Here is an 18,929-nt window from a genome sequence, read left to right as displayed (position 1 = left end):
TTGTAGAATAAAGATTATATACCATGTCTAGAATCCAAAAGCGACAGGAAATAGGATCAGGTAATTTAGATCACCTAGATTCCTTGATGTTTACGCGTTCATGTTTATTTTAATTATAATTTCTTGATTCTTATCGTTCAAACAGGCAAAGAACAAATTTCAGAAAACGAAAGAAGGAACAGATGAGTCCAAAGTGCAGATGGGTCAGGATAAAACAGTGTGACAACTTACTAAAAAATCTAAAGGTTGGTACAATTGATCGGAAGCGTCAATTGAGGGGGCGCAACCATCGCTGCGCATTTCCGTTTCGCCATCTTTTTATCTTGGAAGCGTGCAGTTTCGCGTCTTCTCTTCTATCGTGAAGTTTTACGGAACATTGACTTGGTGAGTACTTTGATCAGATTGCTATATACCCTGTTCCGAAAAACAGAACATCGTGCTAAGGTAGTTAATGAAACATTACTTGGAATCGTTACGATATCGGCGGCACTTCGAACGGTTCAGGTTTCCCTTCGGTTCAGCCCTGCCTTTGTGCCGGTCCCGGATTTCGATCATTCGAGAAAGCTGAAATCTAGTTTCGATATCTTTAATTTGGGATTTGTCTTGCATCATTCAAGTCGCGATACGCGTCTGACGGCCAAAAGCCTGAACAAGTCCCCGATGAGTTCAATTTCTACGTGTTTCGTGCCGCCAGTTGTATTTCCATTGTCATGCAGCGTATTATTTTCGCGCGTCCGCGATGTCGAAATGTGAATTTATCTGGATTAGATTCGGTTCTAATTTTTTCTGTTTTTTTTTCTTGACAATTTATCAATTATTAATATGTATTAATTACCGGCGTCATTTTGGCGAATTTATTTTTTGATTTTACGATAATTAATTAATGCGTCAATTGCCGCGTTTCTGTTGTAAATAAACGTGTGCAACTCATTCTTATACAGCGTCGGAATTTCAATTCGGCGAAATACACTAGTCGCGTCTGCAGCATCGGCGAGATTAAACTTATCGACAAGCGGCTTGATGACGCCGTCTCGCATTCTGCGAACTTGTTGTCTTTGTCACACTCGCTACACCTTTCGATCTTCATCCATTGCGGTAATTTTCCATGCCGCCTTGTTACTCGTCATGTCCGGAATCGTATTGAACAATTCTTGAATCTCAGTTCAACAATCATTGCACAAATACGATTATATTGTTCCTATTGATTTCGATTGTTGTCTGACATGCTTGTGTGTTATTCTCAAAGTTAATATTTCATAATGTACGAGCCCGGCGAGATTCTAATTATTCTTTGTGACGAATGCTACGAAATTTACGATTTGGCCGACCACCAACAACATTGTTTAAATATATACTCGTTCGAATATTCCAAAGCTGATTGCAATAATGTTTAATTCAATAAATGAGTAAGAAATTATTTTTAATCATAATTTTATCAAGACGTTTCTCTATAAACAGAAATGAAAAGAAAATGATTTGATTGATAAAAATTTGGCATTTGAGAGATTAATAGAGCGTACCTTTATAACTTGACGGTATTTCTAAAAATATTTGTCAATTGGTTAGCCAAGTTACTGTACTACCGTACAGTAATAAAATTTAATAGTTTTTACTATTGTATTATTTTTTAATATTAATTGGGTTGAATTAAAACAAATGGATTATTTATTCATTTATTTGTAATAAACGCTTCATATCCAAAATTTATATCGTAGCCTAAGACAAAATTTAATATCACAGAATGCGACAATACGTACAATCACTTCTACTCATCATAAGAGCGAACATGAGATTTACAATTAAATAATGTGGAAAAATGACAGTAGATGGCAATGCGATAGAGACGGCGCAGTAGGACTCCCGCGTTTACCCGGTATCGTTCATCATGCTCGTGTGTTTGCGCCTGCGTAGTAAATTGAGGGACGCGCAACGCGGCGAGTACGTCCGCCATTATTAGGTTGCACATTCTTGCCTTCGCATCTTGTTGAGATTGTGTATGAGAACCGGCTTCTTGTGAAGAATTTCGCTCATCTATCGTGACATTCGACGAGTCACGCAAATAGACATCTCGTGGGCATCTCGCGTCTACGCGAATTTTACGTGAAGCATCGTTCGTGTACGCAGCGTCGTAAGAAACATTCGACCGCAGGTACGTATCTTTATCGCCGGGTCGGTGTGGAGATTTTTCTCGTAGTCATGCACTAAAATGGCGTTGTCTCTTGAGACCGGGTATACCGTGAACGGTTCGATATCGCGAGAAAAACACGGATATGCTTGTGTAGAGGTTGGGAAGGGACGATTTTGCACGCGTTATAAGTAAATTGGTTAACCGCTCGTCAACGGATGGCAAGATGGAGGAAAGGAAGCGTCAGGGCCAAACAATCGCGTCATTCCGATTCTTTCCGATAGCACGGAAGGGCGCCGTCGTCTCGAGTCTGCGTCATCAAGCGTTGCGAACGAATTATTACGCGTGATTAGAACAAACGGAATGTTTTATTTGGAAAGGAAGAGAAGTTAAGTTTATATATTTAATTGCCTAGAGTAATCTCAAACAAACAAAATTTAATACGACAAAATTCGTTATAGCTGTATTATCAATTTTGCTCTGGAATTGCGATGTTGATGCCGGCGTAATTAGAAGCAATTCTCAACGCTTACCATGAACAAATATGTAATCCACTTTTGTTTAGCGTCGAAATTTATCTTTCTATTATATTAGGTTACTTTAACGACTCTATATTGGCGATGCCAGACATCTAGCGTTCGTAGAAATCTATAACAAAATGAATATGGTGGATATTTATGATACATATTTCAGGGAATTATCGTCACATAGCAAAGATTACTATTGTGCACATGCATTGTTATGAAAAAAATTACAGCTACACTTATAAATTTATAATATAATTTGTGTCTTCTATCAATATTATGGTAATATTTCTACAAATTTACTGTAAAATATTTTAGCAATCAAAAGAATAACAATACTGAAATAAATTATATATATGCTTATTAAAGAGCTTAATTAAGATAAGTGATAGAAGAACATTAGTCCATATTCTAAATAAATGTCTCTATGATATTAGGTTCTCGCACGAGCCGCAAAATGCCGGGTTTTAGCAGTGTTGGCACATTTAAGATCTTCATTGGTAATTTAGCTGACAAAACTTCGAACGCTGACATCAAGCCATTGTTTGAGAAATATGGCAAAGTCGTGGAATGCGACGTGGTAAAGAATTATGGCTTTGTGGTAAGTATATCACATTTATTGGATCAGCAGTTTGATTAGTAAAATCTGGCAGTGATATATCAATAAAGGATTACACACGTTTTATTTGACACAGCATATGGAAAATGAGGAAGCAGGTCGGAACGCTATACAGAATTTGAATGGTCATATGGTTCATGGGCAACCAATAAAATGTGAGGCAGCGAAGAGTCGCAAGGGACCTAACACTCCCACGACGAAAATCTTCGTTGGTAATCTCACAGACAACACGAAGGCACCGCAAGTGCGCGAGTTGTTTGCCAAGTATGGTACGGTCGTTGAGTGCGACATTGTTAGAAACTACGGTTTCGTTCATCTGGAAGCAACGGGGGACGTGAATGATGCTATCAAGGAGCTGAATGGACAAATCGTCGATGGACAGCCGATGAAGGTCCAGATTTCTACCAGTAGGGTGAGGCAGAGGCCAGGGATGGGAGATCCGGAACAATGCTACCGATGCGGACGAGGCGGTCACTGGTCCAAGGAGTGTCCCAAGGGTGGAATGGGAGGTGGACCGGATAGGAACGGATATAGAGACCGAATGTTTGGACGTGATCCCTATCCTCCACCACCGCCACCACCTTTCCTTCGGGACCGGCTCATGGGTGGTGGCCGCTTCGGGGTAAGTTTTCCATCTTATTACCAAAAAAAAAAAAACTACATTCAGAATATTTATTATCAACGATAACTGGTGAATAACATGAATAATTTGCTTTGAGATACTTTTTCGTCTATTAATTTGTCATTTTATCTTTTATTAACAGGACTACGAAAGCTACTACGACAGGCGAGGCTTCGAGGACACCAGGGATCTCTACGAGAGGCGGTTTACGGGTATGACAGGGCCCTGTGACATGGGAAGTTCCATGTGCGGGCTAGACTTTCCACCAATGACAATGCCACCCCCAAGACGAGACCCAATGCCTCCTATGCCTCCTCTAGGTATGGGATCCATGCGCGACACTGGCTTCTCCCGTGGTAACGAGTATGGAATGTTCAGCCGCCGATCCCCCCCTCCTAGTGGCAACAACGGCCGGTTCAGGTGAGTAGGTACTTGGCGTACCGACTGCTCATTCGTCCGACTTAACATTGTGAACGTTCCAGGCTGGATTAACAGCTCATGCGAATTGGGGTTCGGTGATTCGTCGACATTTTTTTCTAGTCAGTCGTACACTTTCTTTCTCTTGTCACATAGATCTCGGCTTGTATCTCCTTATAATATCCTTATTTTTTTCTCCCACAAAATAGCTAATGTTAAGTCTCGATAGGTTGCACGCGACCGCGAGATTAACAATGTTTATATCTGCTCCGTTATAAATCTCTCTGCCCTTTTCGCTATTTTCGTTAAATGTACAGACTCTTTTATCTCTTCGTTTTATCTCCTTACTTTTTTATCGTCGTGCGTTACAAACGGAACTTCTCCTCTCTTCGACAACGTTACTGCGCGGTACAACGCATGATCGCCTATGCAAATAATATTACTTTCTTATATTTGAGATTTTAAGATAGTACTTTTTATACACACGTACGAGTGTCGACCCGATGCCCACATGAGTGCAGACTCCGTCGTAGTGAAATGTTAATTATATGACGCTTGGACGTTTCTGTACATTCTAAATTTCAGTGCACCTCAGGCGTACCATCTTTGTCCATGAACGCGGGCAACCCTAGAGAGACAGTCCCGGGTCAGCGTTCAAGTCGTACAAGAGTAAGTCTTTGACTCATTTTGTTAGCGAGTAGTCACGCCTCGTTCTTGTCGCTGCAACAACAACCCGCGTCAGAAATACACAGCAGCCGCCTACGTCGTCTGCGTCCCATGGTGTCTGAATCTTTTTTTTCCGGGTCTCGACTGATTGTGCCTTGAACATGTCGACTGCTCTTCTAGGGATGTCCTTGTTCATAGACTCTCTTGTTCCATGGCATTAACTGCGAGATTGGCCTGTATGTCTCTCACTGAATCCTTTGTGTTTCAAGCGCTCCCTATTACGTACAACACTCAGCCGGGAGTGGCGCGGAGGCCTGGGATGAAGAAACGTTCCTAAGGAATGCGAACTAGATTTCTTGATCGCACTACCGCGAGCCAGGATACGATCTGCAATTTTAAACTCGTACGCTGTAGATAGAGAAAAGAAAGAAAAAAAAGAAACAGGGCTGGCGCGATTTTGGAACGGCGCATCGAGAATTGATTGTCTTTGAAACGTGTCGTAAGTAGAAACCAGCTCTCCAGACGAATTGGATCAGTAAGTTTACATGAGTATACGTATTGGCATTTCCTGTTATCTTTCCAAACCAGTTTTTCAAGCTTGTGTACATAAACTATGGTAATATTAATCAATTGGAATCAATTTTTGACGTGTACGAATATTTTTTGTCGTCTTGAATTACGTACTAATTCTTGAGCAATAAAATATTAGTATAACATATTCGAAAAATTTAATATTAGCAATATTTTTAAAAATATTTCTGAATTAAATTTGACCATCTTGTTTTTCTTTTCTTTTTCTTTCTTTTTTTTTTAGTTATAATTTTCTTTAGTCTCAAAAAGTATTACATTTCGCTGTAAAATTTAATTTTTTTTCTTTTTTTTTTCTTTTTTTTTTTAAATGATTTATTTAATGCAAGATTTTTTTTTGTCATGATATAAAATGATGTCAATTAGATTTAAAATAAGCTTTGAATTTTCAAAATTATTATTGGTAACACCGCTTAAATTTACAAATTTTACGAAAAGGGCAATAAAAAATTTTGTTAAGGATTTTGTTCGCGTTCTTCGAAATTACAAATCATAGTTCTTGAAGCTGAATTCTACTCACGAGGTTCAAAGCTTTTCATGTATGTAAATCCATTCGCAACGTTCAAATAGAAAACCAGAATTAATTGAATTTCTCAGTTTTTCTAAATACTTTGAATTTGTTGTTGCACGTTACCACCTTATTACCCCGTACAAATTCCCAGCCTGGGCTGCAAATAGCTCTTATCTGTTATATGATAATACACTCGGTTTTTGCGAAGCTGTAAGTTGCAACTCGCATGGGTTAAAAATCCAGTCTACCGCTGCCTGCCTCATATGACTAGCTGTATCCAATGTTTTCTGTATTGACCTTGTTCTTCATGTTGACAAAGTTAGTTCCTCAGATGAATTCATCAGCCGCCTGATCAAGTTGTACAGATAGCGGATAGTGAATCACTAGTTGTTTGCACTCTTCTTTTGTAAATTCTCTAGATTTTTAAATATTTGTTGCGTTTCTGCGGACGATTTCCAATCGTCACACGATCCGAGGGGCTTTTTCGAGTCTGCTTTTCCATAAATATAAAAATTTTCTCCTCACCTATACCAACCAGGTTGTACGCGCCTGCGCACGTGTATGTGTGTTGCTGTAGAGAGATAGGTGAACAACTTTGATAATAACTTGTGCATAGTTCATCGACAGGGTTATCCTAAGCTGTCAGAATGTAACAGACGCGAAACATTCCATCCGAAGTTGACAGTCATATTAGGCGAGGCACGCGAGATTCTCTTTCCTTGCACGTGAATATATACAGGGACTAATTCACAAAGTTAAGCCTTGGACAAGGGAGCCAGTATATGGTATATGTTGATCTGATCTCACTTGGTAGATTCGATTATTTATTATACCGCTGTTATAGTAGAGGCATGTACGAGGACTTCAGCCGAGATTCGTTTGAAGAGCGTAGGTAAGTAGAGTGAAGTGTCACTGGGTCACAATACCACGCCCAAATAGAAATCCTTTCTTATCAATCGCGATTTTAGAGCCGATATGATAAACCGCCCTCTTCTTTATGTTATGATCCTTGCCAAGGGTAGTGTCTTCGCTTTTGTTTGAAATCTCCCAATATCTCGATCGACATTGTCTTACTCTATCCCACGCGAATCGTGAATCGTGATCAGTGATCAGTGATCAGTGATCAGTGGTAGGAGGCATTTGCATAGGGCATCATTGAAAAACTTTGCATCCTGGGAAGTGTTGCCTTTTTTTTCTTCCATTTTGAATGAAGTAATAATTGAGAAATATTTCCAAGTGCGGTCTTTCATAAAGAAGAGTGCTCGGAAGAGTAATATTTAACGCGAGTTGCACGAATATTCCTCTTGTCGTAAAACGAAAGAATTAGCAAAAAAGTCGGCGAGAAAAACGAGGTATTCTCCGAGCTGCTGTATCCAGTCCTTTTTTATCTATTTCTTTTTTTTAATCTTCAATATGTATATGTATATATATATACAATATATATATGTATATATATATATACACGTACAATTTATTCATGTACTGTTACACTCTACATTTCTCTCTTTTCTGTTTTCTTTCCTCATAAGTATTTATAGCCTTTACATTTTCAATCTATATTTTAGCCCGTGTTTTTAACCCGTATCATCGATCCCGTGTAACTGACGTGACTTAATTTTGATTACCAGACCGGGATTACGAGGGCCATCGCCGGCGCGCCGGTTCGCACCGTACTAAATCGTCGCGTCGGGCTCGGATCGGTCTCTGTCGGTCGTCGGTCCGTCGGGTCTGTCTGTCGCTAGCAGGAAGCCTCGGAACCGAGATACTCTTGGCCGTCTTGCGAACTGCACGCGCGAAGATCTGCCGCCCGCTCTATGAGAACAAGTGCTACCCGCAGTGCGATCTGTTTAGACGAAAAAAAACGGATACAAAAGTAGAGCAAAACACACAGACGAAATACAGCCAGCCAAAAGTAGCAGAGACACGCAAAAAAGAAAAAAAAAACAGAACTTCTGAGAATTATCACCTGTCGCACGACGAATCCCTCTTCATGGACTCCCATTTATCGATCCTATCGTACCTTACGTTACCCGGTCTCATTGCATTCGCCCGCACCCCTCTGTGTCATATATTTGTATAAAATCAAAGTTAGAGTATCCTCGACATTAAGAATTCGATGGGGCTCCACCGCGACGACTCCTCGATCCTTCGATCAACAATTTTTTTCAACAGACATTTTTTAACGAAAAATTTTCCCATCGTCCTTTTGAAGGCTTCGAACCTTGTAACGTCAATTTGCGTGATTGATTTGTCGCAAATTCCGAAAATGCGGGATCGACGAGCGTTTCGATGGGGCCGGTATTTTGCGGCGACGCGAAAGCAACCAATATTTTCAAATACGTATTTTCTGTAACAATTGTCGTATCATCCCTGGCCTTCTCTCCGTTGCGCAACAATCGATAGACTCGTGTCGCGCGCGTACGCGTCGCACACCGCCGAGTGTTTCTGGATGAATAACAAACGATGAGTACGGCGTAATTCAACACTCCGCTTGTTTGTGTGATATCGCCGCGCACGATTGCGTCGCACGTGAACACGATCTCCGCGCCGCTAGACCAAATACATTCAGATCGAAAAAAAAATAAGTAGCGCTCGCCGAATTCCCGTCGATCTTATATCTTATTTATATGTCATATGAGTGTAAGACCTTCCATCGCAATAGCGCAATACTTTGATTAACGATCTAAATGTTGCAAACAAAATGCGGATAAATTGTACTAGGGACTATTTGTACTTCGTCGTCACGCATCTTGATCGTAACTCTTTTTCTCTTATTTTATTAATCAAGTAGATCTATTAGCGGGAATCGCGGATTCTAAAAACTTGTGAAAGGGAGGAACCCTCCGAGCGAGTAACTTGATACTTTCGAAAAATCAAGCGGGAGCAGGCCTCGTCCTCCGAGACGGTCAAATCTATGTCGCTCCGACAACAAATATTCCATTATTTTTAACGAATAATTTTGTATAGAGACGCAAATTAGATATCTTAAGTTTTTAACATACTCGCGAGGGAATATCGAAAAGTTGTAAGTCGTGCTTTAAACAAAACATTTGAGATTTTCCCCCTCCCCAAATGGGGCGGTAAGCGTGTAGATTCGACCATTTAGAAAATCTGTTTCCATATTTGCTGTTTCAAAACTGAAGTTGAAAAAGATGATAATTAAAAACTTGGACCCGCCGTAGGATGCGCCGATTCTGTATGGAAAAACCTAAGCTGAACATTATCGTTAGCATATAGTAACGTAATCATTTTATTAACGTAGGATTAACTCTGACATAAAGAAAAAGACGGTGTTGTAGTTTGTAATAATCGCACTTTCGTTATTATTTTTTTTCTTTTTTTTCTTTTTTTTTTTTTTGAGCGTAGACACTGTAAGCCTTTTTTTCTTGTATTATCCTCTCTACGCCTTTTCTTTTTTGCTGTGAACGACCGTGTTTTTTTTCAGAATTATATAAATTATAACCATGATAAGATTAATAATGCTGAATATAAAAGAAATGTAATAACAATGTAATTGTGAAACTGACAAAAACGACGTGTGTTACGTGTTTCTTTAATCACACCGACCGCTCCGTCTTTCGCGGCATACCCTTTGCCAGCAACAACCACCATCCACAAAAGAAAAACCCCCCGCCTGTCCATCTCGAAAAATCTTGATCGGGCGCGCGCGCTTCCTTCACTGGCTTCCTGCGAATCGCGCGCGCGTTTCCGCTTCGCGCTCGCTCAACAGAAAACACGTGAAAATCTCGATCCAGAACGCGCGCGGCGTACTCGGTCGTGTCGCTCTCTTTGCAGGTCACCCTTTGTGCGCGCGTCTCAGACGCTCAAATCTGATCGTCTCGATTCGTAGATTGAGTTCAGCAATATTTCCCATCGAACAACTCGAGCTGTTTCTGCTTTTCTGTATTTTTATTTAATTGCGATAGAGTGCAATCTCTACAACATGAATTAAACGATTATTTCGATTTGATTAAACAGGCTGTTACGATTCAGTTAATCGGTATTCAATCTTTATTTTAATGGTTGTACTGATTAATTCTAATTTGGATAGACGTTGCACTTTGTCAATTGATATCACATTAAAAATTGAAGTCTCTCACACGACATGACTATTCCACATTCATGTGTGCACAGTCCTGTCTCGTCAACCTTTTTTTCTCTCAATTCTGTCACGCAACTTCCTGCCATCCTGTCTTATTTCCACCAACATTTTACTTTTCATAGGATTTTCGCATGTTGATACATGTATAAATATAGGATGTCCTAAAATTATCAATGTCCCGCTAGCCATGTAAAATCTGATAATTTTATCGACTTTAGCATGGTAAAAATTTTGTAGGAAATTATTTGACGACTTTAATTTTAATTAAATATTAAATATCTAAAGAATTAGTATAAATCTGGAGATAATTAAACTTTGTCAAAATTAATTTAGATATTAATAATTAAATAATAAGATTTGAGATTAAACTTGGTTAGAATTAATACTTTAATTTTTAAGACAATTTTTTTTAAGTTTTTTTAATCTGAAATTTAGTCCATACAAAATTATATAAATAACTTGTGTCTTTTTTAGATCATCTATGTGTGGCTGAAAGGACATTCGGTGATTCTGGCATATCCTATGTATTCCGCGACACCCTCGGTGCGTTTACGTGTCATTTTGAGTCGAAAAAAATAAAGGAATTGGAACTCAGCGACGCGGCCGTTTTCTTCGGATCCACTTATCTAATTATTCGAAATCAATTTAAAATTCAAGAAGCTTGTAATCCGAATCTCTTTTATAAAATTTTTCAAAAAAATTTTTACACATTTGTCACATCCGTTCGATATTTTTCATCGCGAACCACCGCCCCATTCGTATTAAACGAATATTAGTTAAGCAATACGTTACTGTCAATCTTTTTTTCATTTCTAAGGTGATTACAACTTCAGGCGTGTTTCTCTATACTCGATGAGCCTTTTTTTTCCTTCTCTGCTATCACTTGTCTCAAACTCAGTAGTTAAGAACGAGGATTGTAACGTGTTATAGTTTCACACAATATGCACAAAGATCTCGATGTTGTAGATACGCGAAATATCTATGGCATCGGAAATTGAAATCATTTGTGAGATTATAGCGACCTCGATCCTTGATTTCTCTATCTCTGTCTTAAAGAATTTAAGGGCCATTGTAGTGAGATTCGCCGAGCACATGTGAAATCGCTCGTTGTATGACTGGAATGTTTTCAGAACAATTGGCACTGCGGATGAGGTGGTTGCGCACGACCTAACATATAGCGCGAAAAAGTCAGTTCATCATGCATACACGGACGTGGAATATTAATTTTTTTTTTAATACGTATTAAAATGAGAAAAAGACAGAAAAAAAGATAACGGATTACGATAAGTTTGCTACATATATCCTCCTCGCTTTAATAATACAAGATGAGATATCCTGTTTTGTATGTCTGATTCATCATTTACGTGTGATTTTTTTTGCAAGTTCTTATTTTTTAATAAATCTCAAAACACGTGCGAACGACATCTCCTTGAATTGTTGTGAGACTTCACCCACTCTTCTTCCGGCTGGCTCTCTCGAACTAGGCTGAGTTTGTTCGTCGAAAGCGATGTTGTATCGTTTGTAGATTGAAACTCAAACTGAGAAGGACGAAGAAAGCCTGCTAATTGGTATTCATGATTATGTTTTTTTTTCTATAAACTTAAACAATTTAAGTGATGAATTTATTGAATTAATCCAATGACGTAATTTTCAGATTGCCGCTTTTCTTCTTTCTTCTCGGACAAGCTGTTGTCCCTATTTTTAAGCATAGGAAAAAAAACTTTACCGTCCTCCCAACGCATTTACATCTCTGTATGGTAGTAGCGCGAGCTATTGTTCACCTGCATAATTCTTTCGATTAAAAGCCAAAGTTAAAGTCCTTGCTGTTTCCAGAGGTACCGAACAAACGCGCAAGTAAATGTAAATAGATAACCGAGCAAATATCATTCTTTTTGTATCTTAATCTGATTTGTATCAGTATGTACATGGTAATGCTTATTGTTATGTGCCAGTCAAACTTGCAGACTCGAAGGTTGAGCAGGTCTACAGAATCGGATTTGGCTGGAGATCGCTTTTCTGCAACGATCAACGGCAGGCGGGAGAGGCGCCCGGCCACGTTCTGTAGCTAATCACGCAGTCACAGCGCGATTCTCCCCAAAGTTACTTTAAGATAACCGAGCGAGCCTCTGTCAGAACGACTTTGGAACACGAATGTGTAGAAAACCAGGCACGCTACTACTCGATCATCTCTCCATACTGAGATATGGTGAGCAGATTTCTGTCCGATAATAAGTAGCTATTTGAATCGGGAGCTCGGTCGATTTGTATTCTAAATCGTCGCGAGAGAGGAGGTCGGATCTTCCTCTTTCGTCGCCTCGGTCGCAAGAGTTGCGAGTTTGATCGGCGCATAGCGAGCGCGTCGTCGATGCCCGGTTAACTTTGGCTTTATCGTACAAGCGCACGGAATCGTTCCGTCGAGATCGGGAATTTCCCGGCGCATGATCGTCGACGAGAACGTACACCAAGTGCCTCAGAACCAAGGGATACTTTTGTATCCAATATTTAACTGAAGAATCTAATCAATTTGCTGAAGAAAGAAAACACTAAATTATATTTGTATTAATTTCTCAATTAAATTTAAATTTACACTAAATTTCATGATTAAACTTAAATTTTTTCATTCTTGAAAGAAGTAGGTTATACTGTTGGATAAAATCCTTAATTATTATTCGAAACATTAAGAATGGGATAACTTTTGAAAATCAAATTTCTCACTGAACTGGTTTTGAGACAATCTTAACAATTTGGAACGCCTTTTCTTTTACTTTAAAAAAATTTTTTTTAATTTAAAAAAAAATTTTTTTTAACGTTCTACAACCTCGCATAGCATACCGCTTAAACCAATCCCCTACCCGCGAATACGGCTTTGCGTACTTGACGAGACTCGAGGCTCGTTAATGCGGGTACGCGGGGAAAATGTGCGATAACTGAAGTCGCGCGCGTATGGTAGACGCGCGCGAGAGTCACACACACACATGTCGTGCGGGAAATAAGACTCGAGAACAATGGAGTCATGCACACCGGAGACCTTCGCCGTCGGATATATTCGATACGCGATGTATCGGCTGTGGACGTGCGGGATACCGGCGGTTGTCGTCGTCATCGTCGTCATCGTTGCCGTCTTCGCCTTCGTCGTCGCCCTCGCCGCCGCATCGCCGCCGTCGTCGCCGTCGCCGTCGTCGCCGCCGCCGCCGCCGCCGCTGTCGTCGTCTGTAACGCAGCCCCCGAGTTGCAAACGGTTCGGGACACAGTTCGGGCTGCTCGAGAAGCTCGACGAGATGAAAGTTCCGAACCCAGTCTGTAGGTATATCGCTGAGGTATATCTCGGATACGCCGGCACAGACCCTTCGCAGGCACTTAGGCGAAAAAAGTAGCCCAGTCCCTCGGCAGAGTTCTCACTAGAGACGGAGAAACGTGAATCGCCGATCGGATCCGTGCACGGATTTTTGACAGACACGGTCGACGCAAGAAAAAGCGGACACGTCGGAACACGGGTTGTTACCTCCTTGACCTCGCGTGATAGAAAACGGAAAACGAGTGCACGCATTTGTCGGTCGTCGTCGGTTGTCGCATTATCAAAAAAAAAAAAAAAAAAAATAAAGCGCAAAACCGATAGAAACGCGCCGGCAGAGATTTGTAATACGCTGTATTATAATATGATATGTAATATAGGACACGATGATAGCCTTCTACACCGGCAACGTTTCCACGACGGATGCGCCTTGAAGGAGCCGACGAGCCAGCCAAGCTCTAGAGAACGAGAGCTTTGAGTAGAAGCGGCGAGTGAGAGATAGTGATCTGACGAAGGAGCGACGTGATTAGCGAGAGGTAATTGTCCATCAGCACTCTGTACCACATCAAAAGAGAGAGAAACAGAGGGAGAGAGATCCCGCTAGAATAAAGGGCTGCGTTACATCCCGGTCACATCTCATCCAAGGCAAGTTCCATCCAGCCTCCCGGTATTGTTTCGACCCGCGTAAGAGAAAGCGAATAAAGATATAAAATAAAAGAAAAATAAAGAAACACATTAATTATATCCCGTGTTCTTCTATCCGAACGCCTTTGAGAGCCATGTTTTCTTTCTTAGGAGAAGCGGCGCTTCTTAGGGGAAAGCCCATCTCCGCGAGATGCGATGAGAATCCTCTTCTTCTGTAGGGTATGCCGGACGAAACTACGAGATCGTCATGTGCCTACGACGTGCTTTACATGCCGAATCTCGCTCTATAAAGCGGATTCCCGAGTCTCCGCTCGGCGGGAGCACGAAGGTATCGTAAGAGCGAATACTTTCTCCCTCTTTCCCCCCCTCGCGCTGTCCGTAATCATTTCTGATCTGAAGAATATCGAAAATCGTATATAAAATTGCTCCGATGAGTATTGATACATTTGTAGCAATAATACCGACCATCTTTTCATTTTGGTTCTTTCATTCAGGAAAACTAGTATAATTTTGTAGTCATGCGAGAATTATATTTTTCTGGCGATACATTTTTCATATCGCGGTATTTTAAGATTCTTCGTTTCTCTGCAACCAAATTGAGTTATGACATCAGAAACAAGAAATGATGTGATTTTTTTTCCTGCACAAGTAATTGCTCGAAGTACGATTTTTTTTTGCTACAACTTTTTTTTGTTAATCAGTGTAAACAATCTAATTCATATATATTTTATATTTAACTACAATCAACATTTAAAACTATTAATAAATAAATCCCTAAGAATCTTCAATATATTGCAAGGGAAAAAATTCATATTTCTCGCTTCTGACGTAATGCAATATAGTTGCAGTCAGATATAAGGAATCTTTATGCACTGATATATTTTGTGCGATTTTTTTCATAAGTAATTTCGTATTCGTCACAATTTTATTTAAATATAAATGCATAACGGTAAGTAAAATTTTGCAGGTAAGAGATTTAATAAATTAGCTCCCTATCGTTATTTAATTGCAAAGATTAATTAAAGAGTTAACACCATAAGTAAGTTTTCGTGTAAAATATTTGTTACAGGACGTCTCTGCTTTGTTTAATGGTATAAAACTTCTGAAGCCTAGTGATGGAAATATTCAACATGTAATTGAGCAATAAAGATACTTAACTCCATGAGAGCTCATTAACTATTTTACTTATAACGGAATCTGTCATAACATTATACGAGGTATACATTTTTATATACATTTTATTACATAGTATTGAATTATAAAAGCTTCTCGATTATGTAAACTTCTCCTGTATCTCACATTTTTCCTAGAAGTTATTTGAGCAATTTGCTAATCAAATTAACATAACGAAGGAGGACGATTTTATTAGAAGATTGTTATATTTTATGATAAATTATTTTGCACGTCTGGATTTATAATTTTATGTTTATCTTTTCAGTCAATATAAAAGTTCCAAGTTGTGTAAAGAAGTAGAAAATAGAATTTATCTCATTGCTTTACTTATTTTGTATTACGTCATGAGGTCTCGTTTCGGACACATAAGTTTGCTATCCTTCTCAAACGCATCGTTCTAAGCATGAAAAATTATAAAGAATACTGAAAGTGCAACTAATAAATATACAGTAAATACAAATTACATATTACGAAGACAAGAAGTACACTTCCTGATGGGAGTATCGTTGGGAGTTGCAAATTAAGAATTAGTGTGCATTTAGATCGTTTGGGTAATTAAATCTCCTTAGATAGATCTACGTAAATATGTTTGTCCCTGGCTCTATCTCTTTCTTTAGCTCTCATTCGCAATAAGTCACCGCGATAACATTCTAGCGATAACATTCTGTGGTGAAGTAGAAGAGGGTTTCTTTTGTAGTGATGCAATCAGTGCCATTTGATCTCTTTCATTTCAACGTATAAGAAGTTCAGAAAACGTCTGTGGCGCATCGTAGCAACAGCGTTGTTATTGCAGTAGACTTCCCGGCACACATTTCCTCGTGATCGCGAGGAGAAATTGCGCACAAATGGCTGAAAATCTACAGTAAGTAAAATATTTTGTCACGTACGATTCCACATTTTCCATTTTTCCACACTTTCGGAATTTGTCATCTATCGTGCGGTCTGAGAGCAAATCGTTCTTTCATAGGTTCTAAGAGGTTATCATGATATTGAGGTTATATGCATCTCACATGTGCTCCGGATGATCGATGAAGCTGACGATGTAAACTGCCTTTTTTTTGGACAATACTAAATGATTATTTATAAAGCAGGCAGGCTGTGTCTTGCAATTAATAATTATGCACGTAATTAATGACGTTGTTTATGACACAATTTAATCGCGTCGTGGAAGGAAAGATACAGGTTACATAACCATCAAGGTCGATCTTCATCGACTTGACTCTATCACCAAGTTCAATATGACTATTTTAAAACGACGTTTCGAAGAGCACGTGTACATTACTTTTATTAATATTATGGTCATTTTTATCAAGCACATTAAAAATAATGACATCATACAACGTTGCTTTTATTGCAAGTTTAAAAAACATAATAAAATTTTACAGAATTTATTAGAGAATATCTACTAACGATATTTAATAATTATTTCAGGGAAGGACTATTACTTGGCATGGGAAATCCTCTGCTTGATATTTCAGCAACAGTAGATAATGAATTTTTAAAGAAATATGACCTTAAGTCTAACAATGCCATCCTTGCTGAGGAGAAACACAAACCTTTATACGAGGAGTTAATTGACTTGTACAAAGCTGATTTTATCGCGGGTGGATCTGTGCAGAACACTATGAGAGTGGCCCAAGTAAGTAGTATTTGTAAATGTTATTTAAATTTTAACAAATTTATTTTGGCAATGGAAACAAAATTGCACAGCAATAAATTATCAGTATTCATATTTTGCAGTGGTTTCTGCAGAAACCAAAAGTTGCTACTTATATGGGCTGTGTTGGCAGAGACAAGTATTCCAAGATTCTAGAGGATAAAGCAACTACAGATGGTTTGAATGTTCAATATCAATACACCAATCAAGAACCGACTGGAACTTGCGCAGTGCTTATTACGGGGAAGGAACGTTCTTTGTGCGCTAATTTAGCAGCAGCAAATTGCTTTTCATTGTCGCATATTGAAAAACCAGAAAACAAACAGCTGATCGATATCGCGAGATATATTTATATATCGGTAAAAGTTTTTTAATAATCACGCTAGTCACAGATGCAGCTGTAAAACAACATGTTACATAAAGTTGAATATTCTGTGTTACAGGGATTTTTCTTGACAGTCAGCCCGGAATCCATACTAACGGTAGCCAAATGTGCTTACGAGGACGACAAAATATTTATGATGAATCTCAGTGCTCCTTTTCTTTGCGAGATTTTCCGAAAGCCGATGTTAGCCGCACTTCCCTATGTGGATATTTTATTTGGAAACGAGACGGAAGCGGATACATTTGCAAACGTCAACGGTTTCAACATAACAGACAGGAAGCAGATCGCACTAAAGATCTCGGAGATGAACAAAATTAATAAGAAGAGGAAAAGGATTGTTGTTATAACGCAAGGCGCTGAAGCGGTGCTTCTAGCGAAAGATGGAACAGTGACGGAATATCCTGTTGTAAAACTGCCAGGGGAGAAAGTTGTAGATACCAATGGTGCTGGAGATGCTTTCGTTGGAGGTGAGTACAAATAATTTTATTGTTTGAATCGCGATTGACGAACAGAGGCTAACAGGAAAAATTGTTTCAGGTTTTCTCGCGCAACTTATACAAGGTAAAAGTATAGATACATGCATAAAATGCGGTATTTGGGCCGCGACGCAGATCGTACAACGATCTGGATGTACTTACGAGGGAAAGCCGAATTTCCAGTCTTGATTGGCGCTAACTTGATAGCAGTTGTAAATTGTGTACTTAATAAACATCTTAATGTTTTTTTTACCTTCATCTTTTCTTCATATCGTACTTATATTACAAGTGCAATTATAATTGTATTGTAACTATAGGAATATATATGTGAGTATATTTCTATATTATTTTTTTTCAATTTAAAACTGATACATATTTCTTTTATATCTTGCCTATAAAATTACGTTCTCGCACAACACGTGTTTTATGATATTGATTTACTAAAAAGACTAATATTATGTTGCGTATATTACATTTAATGAGAAAATGGATTGTAGGCTAAAGTTGTAATTTACAGATATCAAAAGCGTGTAAACTGCGCAGGATTTTCCGCTCACGCGTACTTACATCGTAGCACGCTAATTTACATACTGTCGGGAAAATCAATACAATCACCGGGTATGTAGATATTGCGGAGAATTTGCTGGTTAGTTTCGCACATGCGACTGTCGGTCGGACGATGTCGTCCGGGGCAGCATATTCAATTATGCGAGACGTTGCACGCGTGCGTCGTACGCGATATGTATGCGGTCAACTGCGGAGTTTAGTACAGGATAGCGATATATTGAGCGGTTGAAACGGATGAAGAGAGAAACAAAGAAAGACAGATGGATGGACAAAACAGAGACAGCGACCCTTAAAAAAAATCAATAATCTCATTACGAAATTGCATAGGACTTGGCAGGGTTTGCATACAAACGATAGAACACGTGCCGTACCGCGGTGCCGAACGACGTTCCACTATATAGCGTAAATATTGCAAATGCATTTTTTCTATTAAAGTCCAAGTAATTGCTCGTTTGCACGACAGGTGCCGGTTTGCTCACAAGGTGACTATACTCTTCTTTGCCTTTTTATAAATATAGAAATATTATATATAGAAGTATAAGCAGCAAAATAATACAATG

General features: G+C 39.1%; 2 protein-coding genes and 1 long non-coding RNA gene across 19 annotated transcripts; 2 read left to right on the top strand and 1 right to left on the bottom strand.

The window, feature by feature from the left end:
- Positions 1-230: 230 nt before the first annotated feature.
- lark (RNA-binding protein lark) lies at positions 231-15,273 on the top strand. 15 transcript variants are annotated; one of them, XR_010890855.1, is made up of 11 exons: positions 1,883-2,149; positions 3,087-3,250; positions 3,345-3,890; positions 4,033-4,310; positions 6,917-6,964; positions 11,305-11,742; positions 11,829-12,034; positions 12,127-12,380; positions 13,847-14,111; positions 14,262-14,439; positions 15,181-15,273. XR_010890855.1 is itself a non-coding variant. In XM_067357644.1 (7 exons), exons 2-7 carry the CDS (start codon positions 3,107-3,109, stop codon positions 10,665-10,667), a joined length of 924 nt encoding a protein of 307 aa, XP_067213745.1. In that variant the 5' UTR covers positions 1,892-2,149; positions 3,087-3,106; the 3' UTR covers positions 10,668-10,893. The 15 variants fall into 15 exon arrangements, 8 of the variants coding, with proteins under 8 accessions (XP_067213745.1, XP_067213744.1, XP_067213742.1 ...); XR_001101479.2 differs by lacking the exon at positions 1,883-2,149 and adding an exon at positions 231-384 and having other exon boundaries at positions 11,305-12,034; XR_010890854.1 differs by having other exon boundaries at positions 11,305-12,034; positions 12,139-12,380.
- Positions 15,274-15,679: 406 nt separating this feature from the next.
- Positions 15,680-18,054, top strand: Adk2 (Adenosine kinase 2). Of its 3 annotated transcripts, XM_012375220.2 has the most exons (6): positions 15,680-16,146; positions 16,252-16,326; positions 16,716-16,923; positions 17,025-17,300; positions 17,385-17,793; positions 17,864-18,054. In XM_012375220.2, the coding sequence occupies exons 2-6, from the start codon at positions 16,313-16,315 to the stop codon at positions 17,989-17,991; spliced, it is 1,035 nt and encodes a 344-aa protein (XP_012230643.1). In that variant the 5' UTR covers positions 15,680-16,146; positions 16,252-16,312; the 3' UTR covers positions 17,992-18,054. The 3 variants fall into 3 exon arrangements, with proteins under 3 accessions (XP_012230643.1, XP_012230641.1, XP_012230644.1); XM_012375218.2 differs by lacking the exon at positions 16,252-16,326; XM_012375221.2 differs by lacking the exons at positions 15,680-16,146; positions 16,252-16,326 and adding an exon at positions 16,366-16,637.
- A 48-nt stretch (positions 18,055-18,102) lies between these two features.
- LOC137000588 (uncharacterized) lies at positions 18,103-18,862 on the bottom strand. The gene is made up of 2 exons (XR_010890862.1): positions 18,741-18,862; positions 18,103-18,657 (listed from the first exon to the last, which is right to left on the bottom strand). It is a non-coding gene; the product is annotated as an uncharacterized lncRNA (long non-coding RNA).
- Positions 18,863-18,929: the final 67 nt, after the last annotated feature.

The sequence above is a fragment of the Linepithema humile genome, chromosome 6 (assembly GCF_040581485.1).
Source record: "Linepithema humile isolate Giens D197 chromosome 6, Lhum_UNIL_v1.0, whole genome shotgun sequence".
Taxonomy (NCBI): Eukaryota; Metazoa; Arthropoda; class Insecta; order Hymenoptera; family Formicidae; genus Linepithema; species Linepithema humile.
Note: the sequence above shows the minus strand (reverse complement) of the source record. Positions and strands in the feature narration are given on the sequence as shown.

What these genes read in the sequence shown, in the direction of transcription:
- lark (XM_067357640.1), top strand. Translation starts at nt 3,107, where the DNA reads ATGCCGGGTTTTAGCAGTGTTGGCACATTTAAGATCTTCATTGGTAAT. An exon ending in TAAAGAATTATGGCTTTGTG is followed by an intron (nt 3,251 to 3,344) that starts GTAAGTATATCA and finishes TATTTGACACAG; the next exon opens with CATATGGAAAATGAGGAAGC. An exon ending in GGCAACAACGGCCGGTTCAG is followed by an intron (nt 4,311 to 6,916) that starts GTGAGTAGGTAC and finishes CCGCTGTTATAG; the next exon opens with TAGAGGCATGTACGAGGACT.
- Adk2 (XM_012375218.2), top strand. An exon ending in CGAGATATATTTATATATCG is followed by an intron (nt 17,301 to 17,384) that starts GTAAAAGTTTTT and finishes TCTGTGTTACAG; the next exon opens with GGATTTTTCTTGACAGTCAG. An exon ending in TGGAGATGCTTTCGTTGGAG is followed by an intron (nt 17,794 to 17,863) that starts GTGAGTACAAAT and finishes AAATTGTTTCAG; the next exon opens with GTTTTCTCGCGCAACTTATA.